The 19311-nt window shown below is 40.8% G+C and overlaps 1 protein-coding gene across 9 annotated transcripts in view; it reads left to right on the top strand.

The window, feature by feature from the left end:
• PTPRT (protein tyrosine phosphatase receptor type T) overlaps positions 1–19311 on the top strand; it is a gene marked incomplete at both ends in the record, with an annotated part of 1075443 nt that overhangs the window by 833423 nt on the left and 222709 nt on the right. For all 9 annotated transcript variants that reach the window (XM_081292389.1, XM_081292384.1, XM_081292383.1 and 6 more), the window contains one exon: positions 706–979. In XM_081292389.1, coding sequence (XP_081148515.1) covers positions 706–979 — 274 coding nt within the window. The remainder of the gene's footprint in view (positions 1–705; positions 980–19311) is intronic.

A 19311-nucleotide genomic window follows, 5' to 3' on the forward strand; every position in this document is an offset into this window, starting at 1 on the left:
ATCTGGAGCTGCTGGAATAAGTGGGGAGGGTCTCTTGAGAAGATGTTCTCAAAGGAAGATGGTAAGCCAGGTACACAGGGCTTCAAATGCCAAGATGAGGAGTTTAGAGTATACTAAATAGTTGGACTGGATAGACACCAAGTACCTGAAGAGGGACAGTGGTATATGATTAGGAAGATCAATGGGTGAACTGATTAATTGACCAAATCAATTAGAGGCAAAGAGACCAGTTGAGTCGAGGCAAAAGGTAGGGAAGTGCCTAACCTAGGCATTAGCAGTCCAAGGGTAAAAGATGGGCAGCGGGGGAACACTGCCAAGGTCACGACCATCGGGCTTGTTGAGTAGAGGAGGAGAGTGAGAACTAAGATGGTAGGAACTAAGGATGAGCCCTAAATTCAGATTCTGGCTACCTGAGAGATGGTGCAACCCCTTAGTCAAGAAAGAAATGAAGGAGGAGATACACCAGGCTTGTAGGTGTTGGGGCTGAGTTGCATTTTGGACATGTCAATTGCAGCTGAGTTGGGACCTCTGAACGGAAACAGATCTCTACAGAGCTCTAGGTTTGAAAACCTAAAGCTGGGGAAGGGGGGATAGCTGAAGTGACAACAGTGTTTCCCTATGGAAGAAGTTGTGCCAATTCCTTGAGAACTAAGGAGCTTATCCCTCCAGAGGGTTGCTCATCTGTCTCTCCTCTTTCCCATCCAGCGTTTATCAGCTGGTGGTCAAGGAGGAGCGACTTCAGAAGTCCCGGAGGGCGGCTGACATCATCGAGTGCTTCTCGGTCCCTGTGAGCTACAGGAATGCCTCCAGCCTGGATTCTCTGCACTACTTTGCTGCTGAACTGAAGCCTGCCAACCTGCCTGTCACTCAGCCGTTTACAGTGGGTGACAACAAGACATACAATGGCTACTGGAACCCTCCTCTCTCCCCACTGAAAAGCTACAGCATCTACTTCCAGGCACTCAGCAAAGCAAACGGAGTAAGTCTGGCCACAAAGAGGCCATTTCTTGCCTTGTTTGGGTTTCCCATTCTCCCATGAGAGGTTCAGCAAAGCTGAGTAGAGGTTGACAAACTGGGGGTCAAATCCAGACCTATGCTTTTGGGGGTTTTCGATAAAGTTGTTTTTAAATACAGCTGAGCCTGTTCCTTTGCATTTTCTCAATGGCTATGCCAATGTTTGATAGTAAGGTTGAGCAAGTGCAATAGAGACTGTGCACCCCAGAAAGCCTAGAACATTTATTCTGCTGCTCTTTATGGAAATCATTTGCAGCCTCCTCTATTAGAGTATGGAGAAGGTGCTGCACTTGAGCAAATCACATGGTCTTCCTGAGCCTGAACTTCCTTATCTATAGTAGTAATAACTAGCAAGCTACCTTGGTATGAATGCACTTGCATGTTTTAGTTCACCTGTGAATACTATTCCCTTGACATTACCATTAGTCTCGTTTGAAAATAGTTTTTCTCCCAGTAACAAGGTAACTGTTTTGATGTCAAATATTTCTTTGATCAAGTAGTGGTCTAGTCATAAAAATAACTACAGGATTAGAAAGGATCCTAAAAATTATTGAGCACGCGCACACACACACGCACGCACACATACACACACACACACTCAATAGAGCTTCAGTCACTATTACAGTGTGACAGTTAACTGGTATTAGTGCTTATTTTTGAGTACCTGAAAGTATAGATACTTTACTTTGTTGATCTTTGGGGTGGTTTTAAGGACTATGGCTCCAAGAAAGCTTTGTCATATACATCCTTAAATATCTCTTTGATTATGGCACCCACATATTGCTCTTGGTCTACACTCTTAGGGGTCTATAGAAATAATGTGGTCCCCTTCTTAATTGCTGTTTCTTTCACTGCAGATCCTTTCTACCATCTGCCTTCTCTAAAAGCACACCTATCTGTTTTTTTTTTTTTTCTGCAAGCACAATATATTTGGTCCTTCTTGTACCATGAGCTGGTATTTGTCATCTGGGATCCTTTTATGAACACATGATATATTTCCAGAATTCATTCAATAAACAAGCCCTGTGGTTCACACTGTGGTTATTATGTGCCTTCCAGGAGCTTATAGAAATGGAAGGAAGCCTGGCATATGCCATGTTATGCAATATAGGTGCGGAAGGCAGACATTCACCAAGAAAGAAAGATCAAGACCAAAGCGAGATTAGGTGAAGTGTATGGTGAACGATCTGTCCGTGCTCTGGGTGGCCAAGGTAGAGTTGAGTCTGTCAGTGGCAGTCATCGCCTGGGACAAAACCTGGACTGAGGAGCTAATTAACATTTAGAATGTCTACATGCTCATTTAAATTCCACTTTGGTATTTCAGTTTTGCATTTATTACTGGTCCAAGCAACACTCCTCACAGAGAATATAAAACTACAAAGAGAAGCTGCCAGACTGCCTTCCACCTGTCCATCTGGTCCTCCCTCTGCATGAAGCACTCTGATGTATTGAGTAGGCAGACACAAAGATGGGAGGGAGCATCTGGGGGCCCATCTTCTTCTTAGAGCTCTGTGCCCTCATTTCAGCACAGCTCTCTGTTAAGTAGATTTCTCTGCCCTCGGCACAAATCAAGAGATAGGGTTAGGTTTTCCAAGCTGGGAAGAGCCCCATGGATCCTTTTCCACATTCCCACCAAGATAATCATGAAACCAAGCAATAGATCCAAGTCTGCAGAACCCAACACAATGGTCTCCTAGAAGGAATTTCCCCAACCCAAGCATGGTTGTCCCTGAGCAGAACAGGGGTGACACAGGACATTGATTGGAAGCTTTGTTTCCCAGTCATCATAGCATAGACCCTCTTTTTAAGACACAGGGTTTTGCCAATGAGAAAAAAAGAAGTGATCCACTCTGAAATTGCCTTGTCTTAGAAGTTGTTTCTATTCCTGCTTCCAAGAGGAGCCAGGCCATTTAATGACTGACATCTCCTATCCCAGGTCATGCATACTCTCATTTTGGAACTAGGATTCCCAGTAATGACAAGCAGGCAAGAAGGAAATTGAAGGAATGCTTATGCAGAGTGTCAGGGGTCTGCAGTTGGCCTCATGGGAACAGAAAGAGAAAGAACAGTCGGATCTGGGCACTCAATGTTGTATTTTCTGGCAAGGAGAAATCACACATTGCTTCAAATTACTGTCTTTTATTATTATGTTTTACTGAAAAGAGTTGGGTGAAAAGGTCAAAGGAAGGTAGAGAGCAGCCATGCTTACCGTAGCAAATCTCTGGCTGGCTCCTCAGATTTCTCTCTCATAGAAGGCAGCAGACATTGGAGGATTTTTTAGAGAAAATGTTGTAACCCACAAATTCCTGATCGGCCAAGATGTTGTTCTTGTGCAAATACATCAGAAAGACATTCTTGGTAACCAGAGGCTCCCACATGCCCTACTCCTAATAAGTCATTTAAAGAGCAATTGACCAAGCAATGAATCAAAATAAAGAAATCAAGAATAGACAAATATGGAGCTAAAAGATCCACAGTGAACATGAAACTAATTAGACATTACATTAACGCTAAATAATTGCTCTAAATATGTTCCAAAACAGAAGGTTAATGTAAAAAATAATTACTTAAAGACATAATGGAAAAATGAACAATTGTGATTTGGGTTCATAATTCACTACTATGTCAACCAAAACTGAGAAAGGGTTGGAGGATTGAAGTGTGAATCAAAAATCTGCTAATTTTCTTCTTTTGGACAAAAGGGAACAAATAACTATTATTTTATTTTTGACAAAGAAGATGTTTAAAAGTAATTTTTAACCTCATTATTATTATATACTAGTAATACACAATATTGAAGTTCATTTTGACATAATCATGCATGCATGGATTATGAATTGTAATTTTAAACACAAGGTTGGACTTTCAATTAATAATAGAAAAGCCAAAAAACAATCTACAAAGAAAAACAGGGACAACAAAGGACACTATCAGTGAACATGAAAATCAGAAACTCTAAGACAAAAGACAAAAACTCTAGATTAGACAGGGGAAAGAGTGGTGTTCTTTTCCCCTTCTTAAAAAAAAATAGTTCAAGTAAAACTCAGAATTTTGCAAACTTATATAACTAATAGATTAAAAAGCAAGACTGGTGCAGTTCTATACCACTGAAACAAATGAAAGGAAAACAAAAAAGAACATTTTTTTGCAGAGAATTGTGGGACAGATGGAATAATTTACTCCCCACCAATTTCACCCCTCTATATCCTACCTACAACATTTATGCAGGACATAGTAAGGGAATTTTAGGATCCAGATGTTCCCACCAAGATATGCATGAAATCAAGCAGCCAACCAAGTCTACAGAACTCAAGACAAAGTTGTTCTAGAGTAAATTTCCCCAACCCAAGCACAGAGAGGAGTGACCTCAGCAGAACAAGAGTGACACGGGACATCAATTAGAGGTTTTACTCCCCAGACATCAGACAACAGTCTCCCCCTCTTTATTCTGTGGATATTAAAGATAATTTGTCAGCTTAGCACAGTGGCTGTAAATTCAGCCTTTACAATCAGACTGCCTATGTACAAAAAACCGGTAGCTTTGTGGCTTTAATTAATCTATTAAAAGAGTTAGATATGATTGATTAATTAAAGGCACATATATCAAGCACCCGATGCACATCAGAAAGGCATTTGACTAAGCTCAGGAAATACATCATAAGGCAAAGAGAAAAAGCTCTCTGCACACATAGTGTTTGCATTCTAGCGGGGAACAGACCCCAAATAAATAAATAAATAAGTGAAATAATGTCAAATCATTTATCATTAGGTTTGAGAGTGTGGAAGTCACTCATTAAAGGCTAGCTATCCTTGCACGAGGACAAAGACATTTTGTAAACTCTATAGTGATCTATGAATATTAAGTATTTTTATTCAGCCCTAGGAATGCTGTAGAGAATTTAAGTCTGACATGCATGATAAGATACAGTTCTCAGAGTCCTTTCAGGTATTTCATGAACTAAGTTGTTCACAGGCCATTGTGTTGAAAATGTTTTCATATTAGCAATCTTGTAGTTGCGCACTGATGCATTTTACTGAGGACCAGGTAGCCCGTTGATGGGAGTACTGTGCTTGCTACTGAATTTTCAGCACCTGTGTTTCTTATGAATCAGACCATATTAGAACAGGTTGTTTTAGATATAGCTCTATTATACACCTATAGCACCTTAGAGTTGGATGGACTTTGAAGTGCCATCTAATCTAGACAAGAATGGCGGCGGGGGTGAGGGGCGCGGAAGAAATCTTTTTTTTTTTTTTTTTTTTTTTTTAAAGAGAGAGTGAGAGAGGAGGGAGAGAGAGAGAGAGAGAGAATCTTCAATATTTATTTTTTAGTTCTCGGCGGACACAACATCTTTGTTGGTATGTGGTGCTGAGGATCGAACCCGGGCCGCACGCATGCCAGGCGAGCACGCTACCGCTTGAGCCACATCCCCAGCCCAACGGAAGAAATCTTACAGAAATCTTTCTTGGCTAGGATTCAGCTTGATTGCTGCAATTCTCTAGAGTGAAAGGGAGTTGATTCCTTTGTGGAGCAGGTAAAATTATTAGGGTTTTTTTTCCCCTTATATAAAACCAAATTTTGTCTCTTTAACTCTCCCCTCTTGGCCACTTGTATTGATTTGAACAAATCAAATCTTTCTTTGCTGCCTCAACCTTTCTGAGATGATAGGACAGTAACAGCCACCCACCTTTGGCCACCAAGCCATTTCACTGATATTTAACATGCAATGCTTTCCTTTATTTCTCACATGGCATGGTGATCTCTAGATCTTTCATCCTGTTTACACTGTTCTCTGATAGACTGACTTGTTTTATTTCAATGTTCTCCTTACAAAGGGTTCCCAAACCTACACTGTGTTTCAGGTACAGCAGGCTGTGCTGTCTACATCACAGCTATCCCTCCTGTCTTGAACGTTTCCTGAGACATTGATTGTCAAGCATTTCAAGATGTGTTTTCCACTTTGGGGCCTTAACGCAAGCTGTCATTTTACCTGAATCGCTCTTTTCTTCATTGTTTGCAAAACTATTACCTTCTTCGTTTTTAGCCCTCAGTTTCAATGTCACCTCCTCTGAGAAATTCCCGATCTTATTACCTAAGATCCAGCTCTGGTACTCAGCCCCTTCTTTTTCTTTATAACACTGGACATATTTTAATGGCACATATTTATGTGTACTGTAGGCATCTGTCACCGCACTAAGGAACTCTGTTTATTGTCGATACTTGTTCATTGTTTGCTTGTTGTTGTATCCTCTATGCTATGTTGGATGGACTTTGAAGTCCGTCCACACAGTAGATACTCAATAACCCTTTGTTGGATGGCAGTGGATATTGATCAGACTGAATGAATGAAGGCAGAATGAGGGTGTGAGCTATTTCATTTCTGTGAGTCTCAGTTTCCTCACTTATAAACTGAAATAGTGATCCATACTTCACACAGTCATTTGAGGATTAAATACGAAAAGCTCTTGCATGGTAAAAGGCACCCAATAAATGTCAGTACTGTCTGAATTTCCATTCACCTCTGAATGAGGGTTGTGGTTCTGAGCCAGTTCACCACCACAGATGAACCCTCAAGGACTTTCCTTTCATTGTAGTAATAAGACTCCCCAACCCCTGATGTCTCATTTGCCAAGCTCCAGGAACCTGGGCAGCTTGATTTCCTCCAGATCTTCCAAATGGTACCCAGAGTAGCTGTCATAGTTATAAACAGCAGGTGGGTGCAGTTTTGTATTGTTTCTCTCCCACTCTTCCCAGAATGAGGTCTGCTGAATCCACTGTTCTCTGCATCCCCACCACCATTAGCCATGATTGTGAAGTTGAAAGGACCATAATTAACGGTTGGATGCAAAACAAGTGTGGTGAATTCATGCAAATCTCCATCAGAAGCCACCTTTTGTTGGGCAATGCTGTTATGCATGTTCTATTTATGCAGAGGAAAAAACTCTTTCCTTGCCATATCCTTTTCATCCTGCAGGGGTACGTTTAACCTGGCCGATGCCTCTGCCAAGCACTGAGCTAAATAAGAGAAGTGGGGAGTAGAAGGGTGATTGTTCTCATTCTCTGACTTCCTCTTCCAGCTCTTGAACTCAATTGCCTCTTGAGAGCAGTTGGAAGCCAGATGCTGTGTTGAATGGGCCGCCATGTTTGCAGTAAAATCACGTTATAATAGTTGGGATCATCTAGGTAGGGCTGGGTTAGGGATAATTCTGTGTCTCTGACTGAATTGGAAGAAATTATGTTAAGTGGTGCCCAGGCACTGTGAAAAGAACGTTTGCACATGGATGGGTTTCACATGGCATGGTGGGATGCAAAGAACTGAGAGCTGAACATCAGACCAGATTTGGTTTTGAGTGACGATTGTTGCCAACACTATGGACTTGAACAGTTTACTTAACATCTCAAGATGTGTAGTGTGATTAATGATCTGCATCTCGAAAGCTTGATGGAGAGTGAAGGAGACAATGTATAAAAGCTTTGGGTGTTGCTTTTTCCTTTAGCTGCTCTCCTGAGTTTCCTCTCTGGAGGGAGGGGCAGGCTGTAGCATCCTTACCTGGCTTATTCCAGTCTGCCCAGTAGACTTCTCTCATACCTCCCTAACTCTGGAGAACCTCAGGACTCACATCTACATCCCAGCTACTGACTACCCTAACTCAAGAATGATGCATCCCAGGTTTTATTCCTCTTAGTTAAACTTCTTGCACACATTTTTCAAGCCTGACATCTGCTTCTGTCTTCTCTTTTGAAATAATTGATCTTATCTCTAGGGCAGGATATTGCCCTTCCTACCCTATTTTCTTATTTATGATTATTATGTCACATACAAGAAACTCAGAGGAGCATAGAATGAGGAGGTATGGGAGATTCAAGTTCAAGTGGGTTAGAGTCAAGACCACACAGGTAACCATGTGGCAGACTAGGTTCTAGATAGTCCATCAGGGAGCTTATGAGAAAACTCTCATCATGGTGAGGATAAACTAAATGATTCTACAGTAACAAACAATGACAAAATCTCAGTGAATTGCCAGAAAGAAATATTGTTCAATTCTACTATGGATTCAAAAGGGGTCAACAAAGGGATATGTTCTCATAGTTACTCAAGGCTACGGATGGCCCATCTTGATAGAATCACTAAGTCAGAGAAAGAGGAATATGGTGCATAAGCACTGGCTCTAAGTTTCCACACAATCTGGGCATGGTGGTGCATACCCATAATCCCAGCCACTTGGAAGGCTGAGGCAGGAGGATCACAAGTGAGACCCTCAGCAAATTAGTGAGACCCTGTCTCAAAACAAATACAGAATGAAAAGGGTTGGGGATGTAGCTCAGTGGTAAAGCATCCCTGGATTCAATCCCCAGAGCCAACTAATTACTTAATTAAAGAAAACTTGTCATGCAAAATGCTATACAGAACTTTCATAATCCACTGGCCAATGACAACCATGTGACCATGCTTGACTAGAAGATGAAAGAAGCCATGCCTTCTGGCCCCATTCCTAGAACTGGAATATTGGAAACATCCCTAACGACCACCAGACTTGCCTTTAAATCCCTTGATACCCAGACCTATCATAAATTCTGAGGACTGTCTTTCACTGAAGACTTGCTGTGTCTCAGACACTAAGCAAGCTAATTTCTCCTACTCTACTTCCTGCCTTGGTCTCACTACGTGCCTCCATTTCTGATAGTGGATGGATAGATTGTCAGAAGCCCCCTGGAGTCTCATGGAGTTGGTTCCTGCACACTGATAGAGAGATGAGACTTTCAGCTTATTCTCTGGGAGGTCTTGTAAAGAAAGGTCTGATACTCACCACACCGCTGTTCCACTCTGGAGGGTGAGGCTCCCCGCATACTGCCATGCTGGGTGGTGAGAGGCCTCAGAAATCCTCATATGTACCTCACCCAGCAGCAATGAACCCAGGTAATAGAAAGCCAAGAATCCAAGACCCCCTCTTACCTTCTGCCGACTTGACACCATAGTCCTACATCAGGAACCCATCTCTGGATTTTATTAACTCTGCAGCAGTCCTTTAGAAGTGTAGAGCAGTTCTGAACTGGGCATTTGGAACCAAAGGTTAGCATCGTAAACTTTCTGTAGCTGCTCTGGAAAGACTGGGTGTGTATTGGCCCCCTCCTCGTTCTTGTCTGTGAGCTTCATGCCCTACCTACCTGCCCAAGCCTCCTTTGACGGTATTCTGATTCCTGGGCCTCAGCCTTCCCTCTCGGGCACCTCTGCTTGCAGGGCCCCCTTCTATCAGCTGAGCTTTTTCACTTGCTCTTAAAAACTCTGAACTTCTGTTAGAGCTCTGCCGGGGCCCCAACTTCTCTCCTCAGGTAAGAAGGCAATTCCCTAAGTGTCACCTTGTACAAATACCAAGATGAGTGCTCCCTGGTTGCCAATATACTTTTTCATTCACTCACAGCTCTTACACATTTTATTATCATGGTACGAGACCTGAGGGAAAGAACATTTTTCCTTCCCATGCAAATATACTTTAAATTCATTTGGAGAAGGAGATGAAGGTTACCCAAATGTTGACAGCTGATAATCTTGTCAGCTGGCCCTTAAGCCTTCAAAGCTCAGACTCCAGTCCCCAAAAAACTCATGGAAATAGCAGCCCAAGCTTCTATATGCTAAGGTTTCTGCCTCCACCAGGACCCTCCAAACTAAAGGTCACATAAAGCTCGGGCTAATTGCTCCAAAATGGTGAAAGAGGGAAGCCCCAAGTGGTTCTGCCTTTTGTTAGCGACATGAACTGACTTCTTGCCTGCCAGAACTCCATTTTCCCATCTGTCAAATGGGGATGAGAAATGCCCTCCTAAGCTCACTGAAACCTTTGCAAAAAGTATGTAGATGTGATTATTCTTTGAAAATTGCTAAGTACCTTTCAAATGAAGGTATAGTTGCTAATGTGAATATATATATATATATATATATATATATATATATATATATATACACACACACACACACACACACACACACATATGTGTATATATATATATGTGTGTGTGTGTGTGTGTGTGTGTGCATGCAAATGGGTATCTAAATATATGCATACACAAATATTTCAGCATGTATATTTATAGATATCCATGCATATATATTTATATATGAATGCATATATATTCATATTCAGTTAAATGTTTTAAATTAGCATAAGAATCTTGAGGAAAGGAAGTCATTGAGCTAGAGGTCTAGTATGGATGGTTACTGAAGTGGTCCATTATTTGTACCTCTTGAGCTTCCTAGAAGCCATGGTAAAAAGAAGCATCTAGCAGGTTTGCATGATTTCTCTTACTTGATAGAAGGAAGCATACATAATTTTTGTGGAAGACACTAAATGGGGCCTTTATCACATATATTTTTACATAAGTGGTCCTGAAGGGATGCTGGTCAGTATCCTGAGAACATCTTAGCTTGAACACTCAATTAGTCCTTTTTATATCAATTCTGTGTGGTCTGACCTTAAAATATTAGAATTTAATGGAGCCATTTGTACTGAAGGATTCTATATCTTGTGCTATAAAATGGCATTCATTCCACTAATTAATGCTATTAAATAAGATTAATGGATTTCCAAGTTTGTTTCACCTCAGTGTTTTTGATGAATATGCCTAGCATGAGTTCTTTCCTGTTGCATGTTGCCTACTGCTCAGCTATGTGACCTTAGGCAAGTGAATTAAGCTCCCTGAGTCTCTTTCTTGTTTTGAAAAACTTGATGCTCTAGGAGTATCAACTTCATAAGAATGTTTGTAAATATTGAACAATGAATATGGTTATGATACTAGGGGAAAAAAATCAACATTCACTGTCAACCATCATTATTCGGATAGCCGAGGTGGCATGTGGGAGCCAGAGTGTGGAGATGCAGAGGAAATAAGTACAACCTGCCAGGGCCCAGTCTTTTAAAACCCATCAATCAAATCTGAACGGACTATGAACAGGTTGTGGGACAAGGGAATTCAGGGAAGAAGGACAAAGTCAGCCAAGTCCAGGTGCACCAAAACACCCTGGTGCAGTAGGCACTTGGCTAGAAGGGAGTGAGATTTCAAAGAAGGGTGGGCACATTGTACTTAAAGACAAGCAGAGAATTGGGACACTCCTGCTGCAGGTCCTTCTTGGAAGGTGAACTTCTCATCTTTTGCATCATGACCTCCTACTTTGCCAACTTGTAAATTCAATTTATTGGGCTACAGAATAGAAGTGATTGACAGGAACCAAACTTAAGAAGACTGTTGAAAATAGTAGGGAGTAGTTTAGAAAAAGTGAGTTGTTCATTCATCTTCTCCAAAAGTACCCCTAAGTCTTTCCTGTTTCAGTAAAGTCTGAATTGCCCAAGATCCCTCACCTTCTGTGTCTGATCATCACCATGTCTTATCTGCTCTACACTCTAAAGTTCTCTCCAACCCACACAGTTTTCCCATCCCCAGTGTCACCATCCTAGTCCTGGATGCCACTTATGTTTGTTCCTGTGTCTGTGATGGCTCACCTCAAACCCATTCTTCAACACAGTGAGTGCACACTGACACTCTGTGTATCCTCATTTAGCATGAGCAAGCCAAGACTCTGAAAGGTTAGGACCTCCTGAAGAATATTCTAGAAACCCAAAGGTGAGCTGCATTGGAAACTGTGGTTGCAAAAATGCAGTCCTGTGCCTTTAGCGCCCTCCTCACGCCAATTCTCAGCTCCACAGAGTGGCTACGTGGAGAAATATTACTGGACTGGAACCAGCAGGAGCCTCTAAAAGATCCGAAATCCTCAAAGCACCCACACTTTCTCTCACTCCCACCAGATGTGACCAGCCTCAATCCCCTGCTCAGTCTTAAAACACCTGCTGGCCCTGCCGTTAACATCAACAAATAATGAGAAGCTGTACTAATAACAATTATCATAATAAATTGGCCTTTGATTACATCTGTCACCTGAGAATTTCAAAGACTTTACAAACATCAATTAGTAATTACAGCTCCATGGATCGCTTACAGAGAGGAGGGATCATTAAGGTCAGATCAGAGCTGTGCAGGAAAGCATGAAGGATACCTCTGGCTTAGGCTGGTTCAGACCTGGGGGTTGCAGGCTCTTGATGGAAAATCTAACCCCTCTCCACGAGGCCCGGTGCAACCACACTCCTGACATCCCAATTAGGGGATAAATTTTGCAGCTAATCCATTACCTCAAGTTCCTGCTGCTAAGGGATGGGAGGCATGGAATGTAATATTGGAAAGCAGGTTATAGATTGCCCAGTTCGCTTCTTTGGGTAGAAAAAGAAACTGAAGTTCAGGTGGGGAATTGATTTGCCCAAGAACTATGGTTTCAGCCCTGTTGACCCACACCCCATCTCTGTTTTTTTACCCTGCAAAATCGTGCCTCCATTGGTTATGGTCTCAGGAACTCTGTGAGGGTATGTATGCGGGTGATGATGATAATCCAATAATCTTTTATCAAGGGCTTTTTCTGAGTTCGTTGGTGGGGAGATAAGCAAATGAATAAGATATAGTCCCTGCTTTCAGGGAGCTCACAGTCCAGTGCAAAAGACAGTCACAAAAATCAGCAAGTTCAATAAATCAGATCAGGAAATACAGTGGCAGATGACCAGGCACACGGCGGTAGGTTTGGAGGTGGAGAGGATGTCGGGTGCTCAGGAAAGCCTCATAAGGAGGGACATTTCATGAATTACAGTAGATGGGGTAGAGAGAGAAGATGGGAGGGGAGGGGAGGGGGGATAGTAGGGGATAGGAAAGGTAGCAGAATACAACAATTACTAATAGGGCATTATGTAAAATTGTGGATGTGTAACCGACGTGATTCTGCAATCTGCATTTGGGGTAAAATTGGGGGTTCATAACCCACTTCAATCTAATGTATGAAATATGATATGTCAAGAGCTTTGTAATGTTGTGAACAACCAATAAAAAAAATTTAAAAAAAAGGAGGGACATTTCATTGACTATTGGAATCTAAGTGGCTATTTCCCAGGCAGAATTGTGGGGCAGAGGAGAGGGTTTGTCTTGTGAGGAGGCCTGTGGGCAGAAGCCGAAGGATCGAGGATGCCACCATATGTTTGGGGAGACTTAGTGAGGTTCTGGGATCGGGAAAGAAGGCCAGAGAGAAACAGACGAGATCACAGGGCCTTGTGTGCCATGCTAAACAACTTGGAATTTATTCTGATGGAAATGGGACAAATTAGAAAATTATCTTGACAAAAATCTCAATATCATGTGTTACAATAAAAGTCATATACATAAATTTTTTGCATGTTTCAGGCACATGTGCACACAGATTTTTGTTCACCATCGTGAGATATGCAGAAGGGATCACTCCCATCCTGCAAATGAGCCCATCATGACCCAGGAAGATTAAGGAACTTACCCAGGGGATTTACCCTAATGTCACTCATCTCATTTATGGCATGTTTAGTAAGTGTCAGGTACTGCAGCATCCATGACAGGGATGGGGCTGTCTCCTGCTTTCTCGGTCGTTATATTCTGGTGGGGAGTAGGGAAAGGGACAGGCAGCAATTCGACAGTTTCATGTAGCCACATGTTGGGCACCGGAGAGTGGTGTGAGAGGACAAGGGGCCACCTGAGGGGTGTCTCTGAGGAGGTGACATGGAACAGAACTGGAATGATGGGAAGGTGGAGTTCTCAAACCATTCCAGGTAGAGGGGACAGCAAAGAGAAAGGCCCTGAGAGTGACCAAAGTTCAGCACCCTTGGGGATCAAGGAGGTCAATGTGCCTGGAGGAGAGTGTTAAGAAAGAGCCAGAGGAGACAGCAGTGTTGCCTGTGCAGAACAAGGACTTTAATGCACTGGGGAGCCTGGGGGAGTTTTAAACAGGGGAGGGGAGCCTGCCTCGGATAGTTAAAACAGCATCTGCCTAGTGAGGAGGGGGATCTCCTTACAGGGTCCAGAAAGGCTGCAGGTGGAGCGGCCAAGGGGCTATCACCGTCATCTTGGCCAGGGATGGGGTAACAGCAGAGACCACGAGGACACAGAGTACCAGGGATGGGGAATAATGGATTGTCTTTATCATGAAACGTTTCAAACATGTGCAAAAGTGAAGAAGATAATACCAGGATTTCAGAAATTCATCTCTCAGCCTCCACCATGGTCAGCCTTGGTCAATCTCTGTCCCACCAAAGATGTTTAACTCCTCATTTCACAGAGTTTCAGAGAAGTCTCAAGAGTAGAGCCAGGAACATTCCTAAACCCTCTGCCTGTTTCCTTCGCTGCTGATGGGTCGTATTCCTCCTCCCTCTCTTCTCTCCCCCCTCCTCCCCACAATCCATCTCTCACTGTTTTGCTTTGAAAGGATTAAAGTACATTTCCAATGCCACCTCAATACAATTACCAAGAAATTGATGTGGAAGTAACCTCAGTTTTGCCCATTGGGTCAGTTAGCAGCTTTATATTACATTTAAACAAATTCTAGTTTGGGATAACATGCCATGTCTAGTTGTCACCCCCCTCCAAATTCCTTGAATCTCAGTCGTTCATTGACTTTCATGTCCTTGACTTTTGAAAATTCTTCTGTAGACTGTCTTTCAAATTGGATTTGTTTGAGGTGTCCTCATGATTAGATTTGGGTTATACATTTTGTCAGGGGAGTCACAGAAATGACATCATGTTCTTTTCAGTTAGTTATATCAGACGCCTGTGGCATCCATTTGCTCCTCCCTGCTGATGTTAATGTTGATCACTTAGAGTGATGCTCACTAAGGTGTTTTCCAGTGTGTAACTGTTGTTGTATATTTTTTTTTTTGGTTGTTGTTTTGTTTTTTGTAACATGGAAGTATTTTGCACAGATATCTTTCTGGAGTATATAAACATCTTGGTCTTCATTCGACTTCCTAGTTTTAGAAGTTATTGATGATTTTTACCTAAACAACTATAAAGATGTTCACCAAATGCCAATTTTTAATCCCATCATTCCTTCTGCATGTTAGTCAACATCCTTGGTAGGAGAGTTCTCCCTTCTCTCCTATTTTCAATGGATTCATTTATTTATTTAGTAAAGATTCTCAGGCTCTTGTTTTATTCAGTAGGCTGAAACTCATTGCCATCATTCCTTATTTTTATGTTCAGATAGTCCCAGACTTAGCTAGTGAGAGCCCCTCCAAGATGATTCCTTTGACCTTCTCATATGTCTCCATCTGTTCTTGAAAACTTCCTCTTTGGGGCACAAGACCTGAGCTTTCTCTGTGCTAACACTGGTAGTTTTTAGTGGATGAGGACACTCACAAACCCACATCTGGGAAATAGTAGGTATCATTGCTTCTAGGTTCTCACAATGAATAAACATGAGACATACACATACCTGTATCTTTTCATCTATCCATCTGTCAATCATCTACCATCAATTGCTATATTAGAAACCTGGAATTCACTGTTACACCCAGTTCCAGCCCCAAACCCAGGGCTCTGTCTAGCCTTCGCCACCCCACTCCATATTTGTAACCCCCTCCTCTGACAGTGAGAAGCTTGACCTTCATTATTTTACTTGTTCAACTTAAAATGTCCACAAACTACGCTACTTTGTGGAACAAAATTCACTTATACTTACAGTTCTGTCTCTAGTCTGAGTATGTACAAAATATTGTGTTCAAAAGTTATTTATTTCTGTTTATATTTCCCTAGGGTGTAGTTATGTGTCTATTGGAAATAAATTTAGGTTTATTTGTTTCCCTTTGTTTTTAATTTTAGGCTTATTTTCCCCCATCCTTACTGATGTTTTTTCAAACATGATAAATATTACAACAGGGTTCTAAAAGTCCAACTGTACCAAAAAGTTGATGTAGAAATATGCATACCAATTACTTTATCTCATTTCCACCATCCCCTGTGAGAAATCAATATCATTAATTCCTTGTATTTTTTTGCAAATATTAGAAATTTAGTGTATATTTTATATCCTCTTATACTTGAAAAGGTGACATATTATAGATAGCTAAGTAGCATTTTGTATCAGTTTGTAGAGGTCCTTCTTATTCTTTTATACAGCTGCATAGTACTTCATTGTGTGGTTAAACATTAGTTTATTATAATCATTCTCATATGTGGATGTATAAGTTTTAACATTTTTCACTTGCAAACATTGTTTCAATAAAGGAACTTGTGCAATTTCATGATTTCTATTGTTGAAGGTTTATCTGCAGGGTAAATTCCTAGAAGACAGGATTACTGGATCAAAAGGTAGATTAATACGTAAGTTTTGCTAGGTGCTGCTATATGTTCTTCCTTATGGTTGAACTGATTTGCATTTCCTTTAGCAATGTGTCAGCCTTGCCTATGGCTTGTGTGGTCTAAGTTTAATTTTTGTCAAACTTATATGTAAGATAATTTACTTTTTCATATTATAAATTGACATCTCCAGTGTTTGAGACAATTTTATATAATTTTTGAATTGCCTATTTATGTCTTTTGCTCAATTTTCAGGGTTTTTAAAAATGTTTTCCCCATCAATCTCCAAGAGTTATTTATGTATCAAGGATATCAACTCCTGATCTGTAATGCACATTGAAAGTTTTCCCAGTTTGTTACATATCTCTTGACTGCTTCAAGAATTTTTGTCACATCAAATAAAATGTGGTTCAACATCATTTTTTTTCTTTTATTGCATTCAAACATTGAGCCCTAGTCAGAGACTTTTTCTTACACTCCAGCTATAAAGGAATTTGCCTATACTTGCTTACGAGTCTTGTTTGGTGTTTATTTTTATGTATGGTGTAAAGTATGGGGATCTTTTTTCCCCAAATGTCTATCTAGTTGTCCTAGCAACATTTATTAAAAGGTCCATCTTTGCCCCAATCCTTTGAGATGGTACTTTTCTCATATTTTAGAAGTTCCCATGCCCATGAGTCTTTTCCTGAGAATCTCTGTTGCTCTGGCCTCTCTGCCTCCTTAGGTTACAGTAAGATATAGTTAGAGGCTTTCAGCTGTAATATCCACTGGTGAAATATGCCTGGTTCTTTTTCAGTGATTTCCTAGTTCTTATGTGTTCATTTTTTTCCTTATAAATTTTAACATCCACTTGTCCAGCTCTATAGAAAAAATCACTTGATAATTCTACTTGGATTGAATTAAATTTATATGTTAATTAGGTGGACCTGACATGTTTACAACGTTGAATTATCTCGCCCAAGAACATAAATGACTTTCTGTTTGTTCGAGTCTACTTTTGTGTCTTCCGGGAATGCTGTTAAATTTTCTTTTCAGTTTCTTGTCTGTTTTATTTTGTTGTTTCTTCGGTGCTAGTGATTGAATCCAGGGCCTGGTAAGTGCTAAGCAAGTGTTCTACCACCGAGCTACAAACCCAGCCCTGTTTTCTTGATACTAATTTTCCATATTTCCATTAGACTTATTACTAAATAATCTCTTTCTTGACATTGTAGTTTGGATTTTTGCTACTATTGTATCCCCGAACCAATGGCTGGCTGTATATATGATCACTATTGACTTTGCACAGAAGTTTTTGTGGATTTTGGTGTGTAGATACTTATGTGTCTTCTACCCCTTGGTCATTGCTACTGGTAACATTAATGCTTAGTGGTTGAATTCTTTTTTATAATTTAAAAAAATTTAATTAGTGATACATGATAGTAGAATGCACTTATGCACTTTGATATATCATACATAAATGGGGCATAATTTCTCATTTTCCTGATTATACATGTTATAGAATCCCATTGGTCATGCAGTCTGTAATAATGTCTGCTTCTTATTTGGTATTAGAATCACTACTGCTGGTTTCTGATTCTTTCATTTGCCGTTTACAGTTTCCCCCACTCCTTTATTTTTTATTATTATTATTTTAAAATATTTTCTAGCTGTCAATGGACCATTATTTTATTGATATGTGGAGCTGAGAATCAAACCCAGTACCTCACACACGCTAGGCAAGCGCTCTACCACTGAGCCACATTCGAGGCCCCTCTCCTTTATTTCTACCTTTTGGAGTAACATTGTTTTAAGTGTTTTGTTACACCAAATAAAATGTGGTTCAATGCATCATTTTTTTATTGCATTCAAACATTGAGCTGTAGTTGAAAGGCCTTTTCTTACACTCAGACGATAAAGGAATCCACTCATGGTTGCTTCTAAATCTTGTGTTGATTTTTAAAATACTTACATTTCTGTCACTGAGTTACATCCCCAGCCCCGTTAAATTTCCATGATACCCATTGTGTATATTCCCGTTAGGTTTATTACAGAAAATTTAATCTTTGTTGCCATTGTAAATGAGATTTTTTGCTACCATTATATCTTGGTAAATGCAATCCTAGTAAAATTACTAATAGATTTTTTATAGAGTTGAAGATAGTTTATATGCAGAAGATAGTTGGATTTTGCTTTGTGAGCCAAATTGCGTCCTTTTCATTTTATTATGTGCATTAAACCCACTCACACTTGTTGATAGGACTGACACCGTCGCTCTCCACACCATCACGCGTCTCGCATTGTAATCTACAACATTCATGTCCTGATGCGTGCGACGGGGCTGTCTCTGCTCTTTGATTTTAAAATTTAGTGTTTAGGAAGGTTCCTGCTTTGTTCCATTAGTCACCCTCGTTTTATGGGTTTGAATGCCTTTAATCCTCTATTTTCTCACTCATCATTTTGCTATCTGGTTTCATCCGCTAACTTTCACCTGTTGTCTTACAATGACAAATGACCTGGTTCTCCTCTCCTCTTTCCCTATATCTTCTCTCTCTCTCTCTCTCTCTCTCTCTCACACACACACACACACACACACACTTTTTAAAAATCACATCATTTCTCTACTGTCATAAAATATAACATTATGCATTCTGTTTTCAACCATGTCCCTACCTCATTTTGCTCCTAGATTATCAATTACATATATTAAATGCTGGTCATCCGTTCTTTCCTCATTTTACACTTTACTCCTGTGTATTAGTCATGCACAGGAGTGGGACTCCGTGGGATAGCCCAGCGCACACACACACAGTGCACCCTGATCAGGTCAGGCCAGTCAGGTGTCCCCTCTCCTGACCACTTCTCTCTGTTTGGCGCCTTGGAGCTCCTTCTAGATCTTCATAGAGTATGTAACAGGTATTCTGAACTAGTCACCTTGAACTAGTCCACAGTGGGGCAGTAGCACTTACTACTTCTGCTTTTATACCCATCATTCAGCCTTCCCTCTTCCCAGCCCCGACACCCTTCCTGTCTCAAGTAATCACTAGTCTGTATTCAAACAGTCACATGGACTAGTATTTTAATTTCCCCATATGAAAAACAACATGCGGGAATTGTCTGTGTCTGGCTTATTTCACTTA

The sequence above is a fragment of the Spermophilus citellus genome, assembly GCF_964194105.1.
Source record: "Spermophilus citellus genome assembly, chromosome: 4".
Classification (NCBI taxonomy): Eukaryota; Metazoa; Chordata; class Mammalia; order Rodentia; family Sciuridae; genus Spermophilus; species Spermophilus citellus.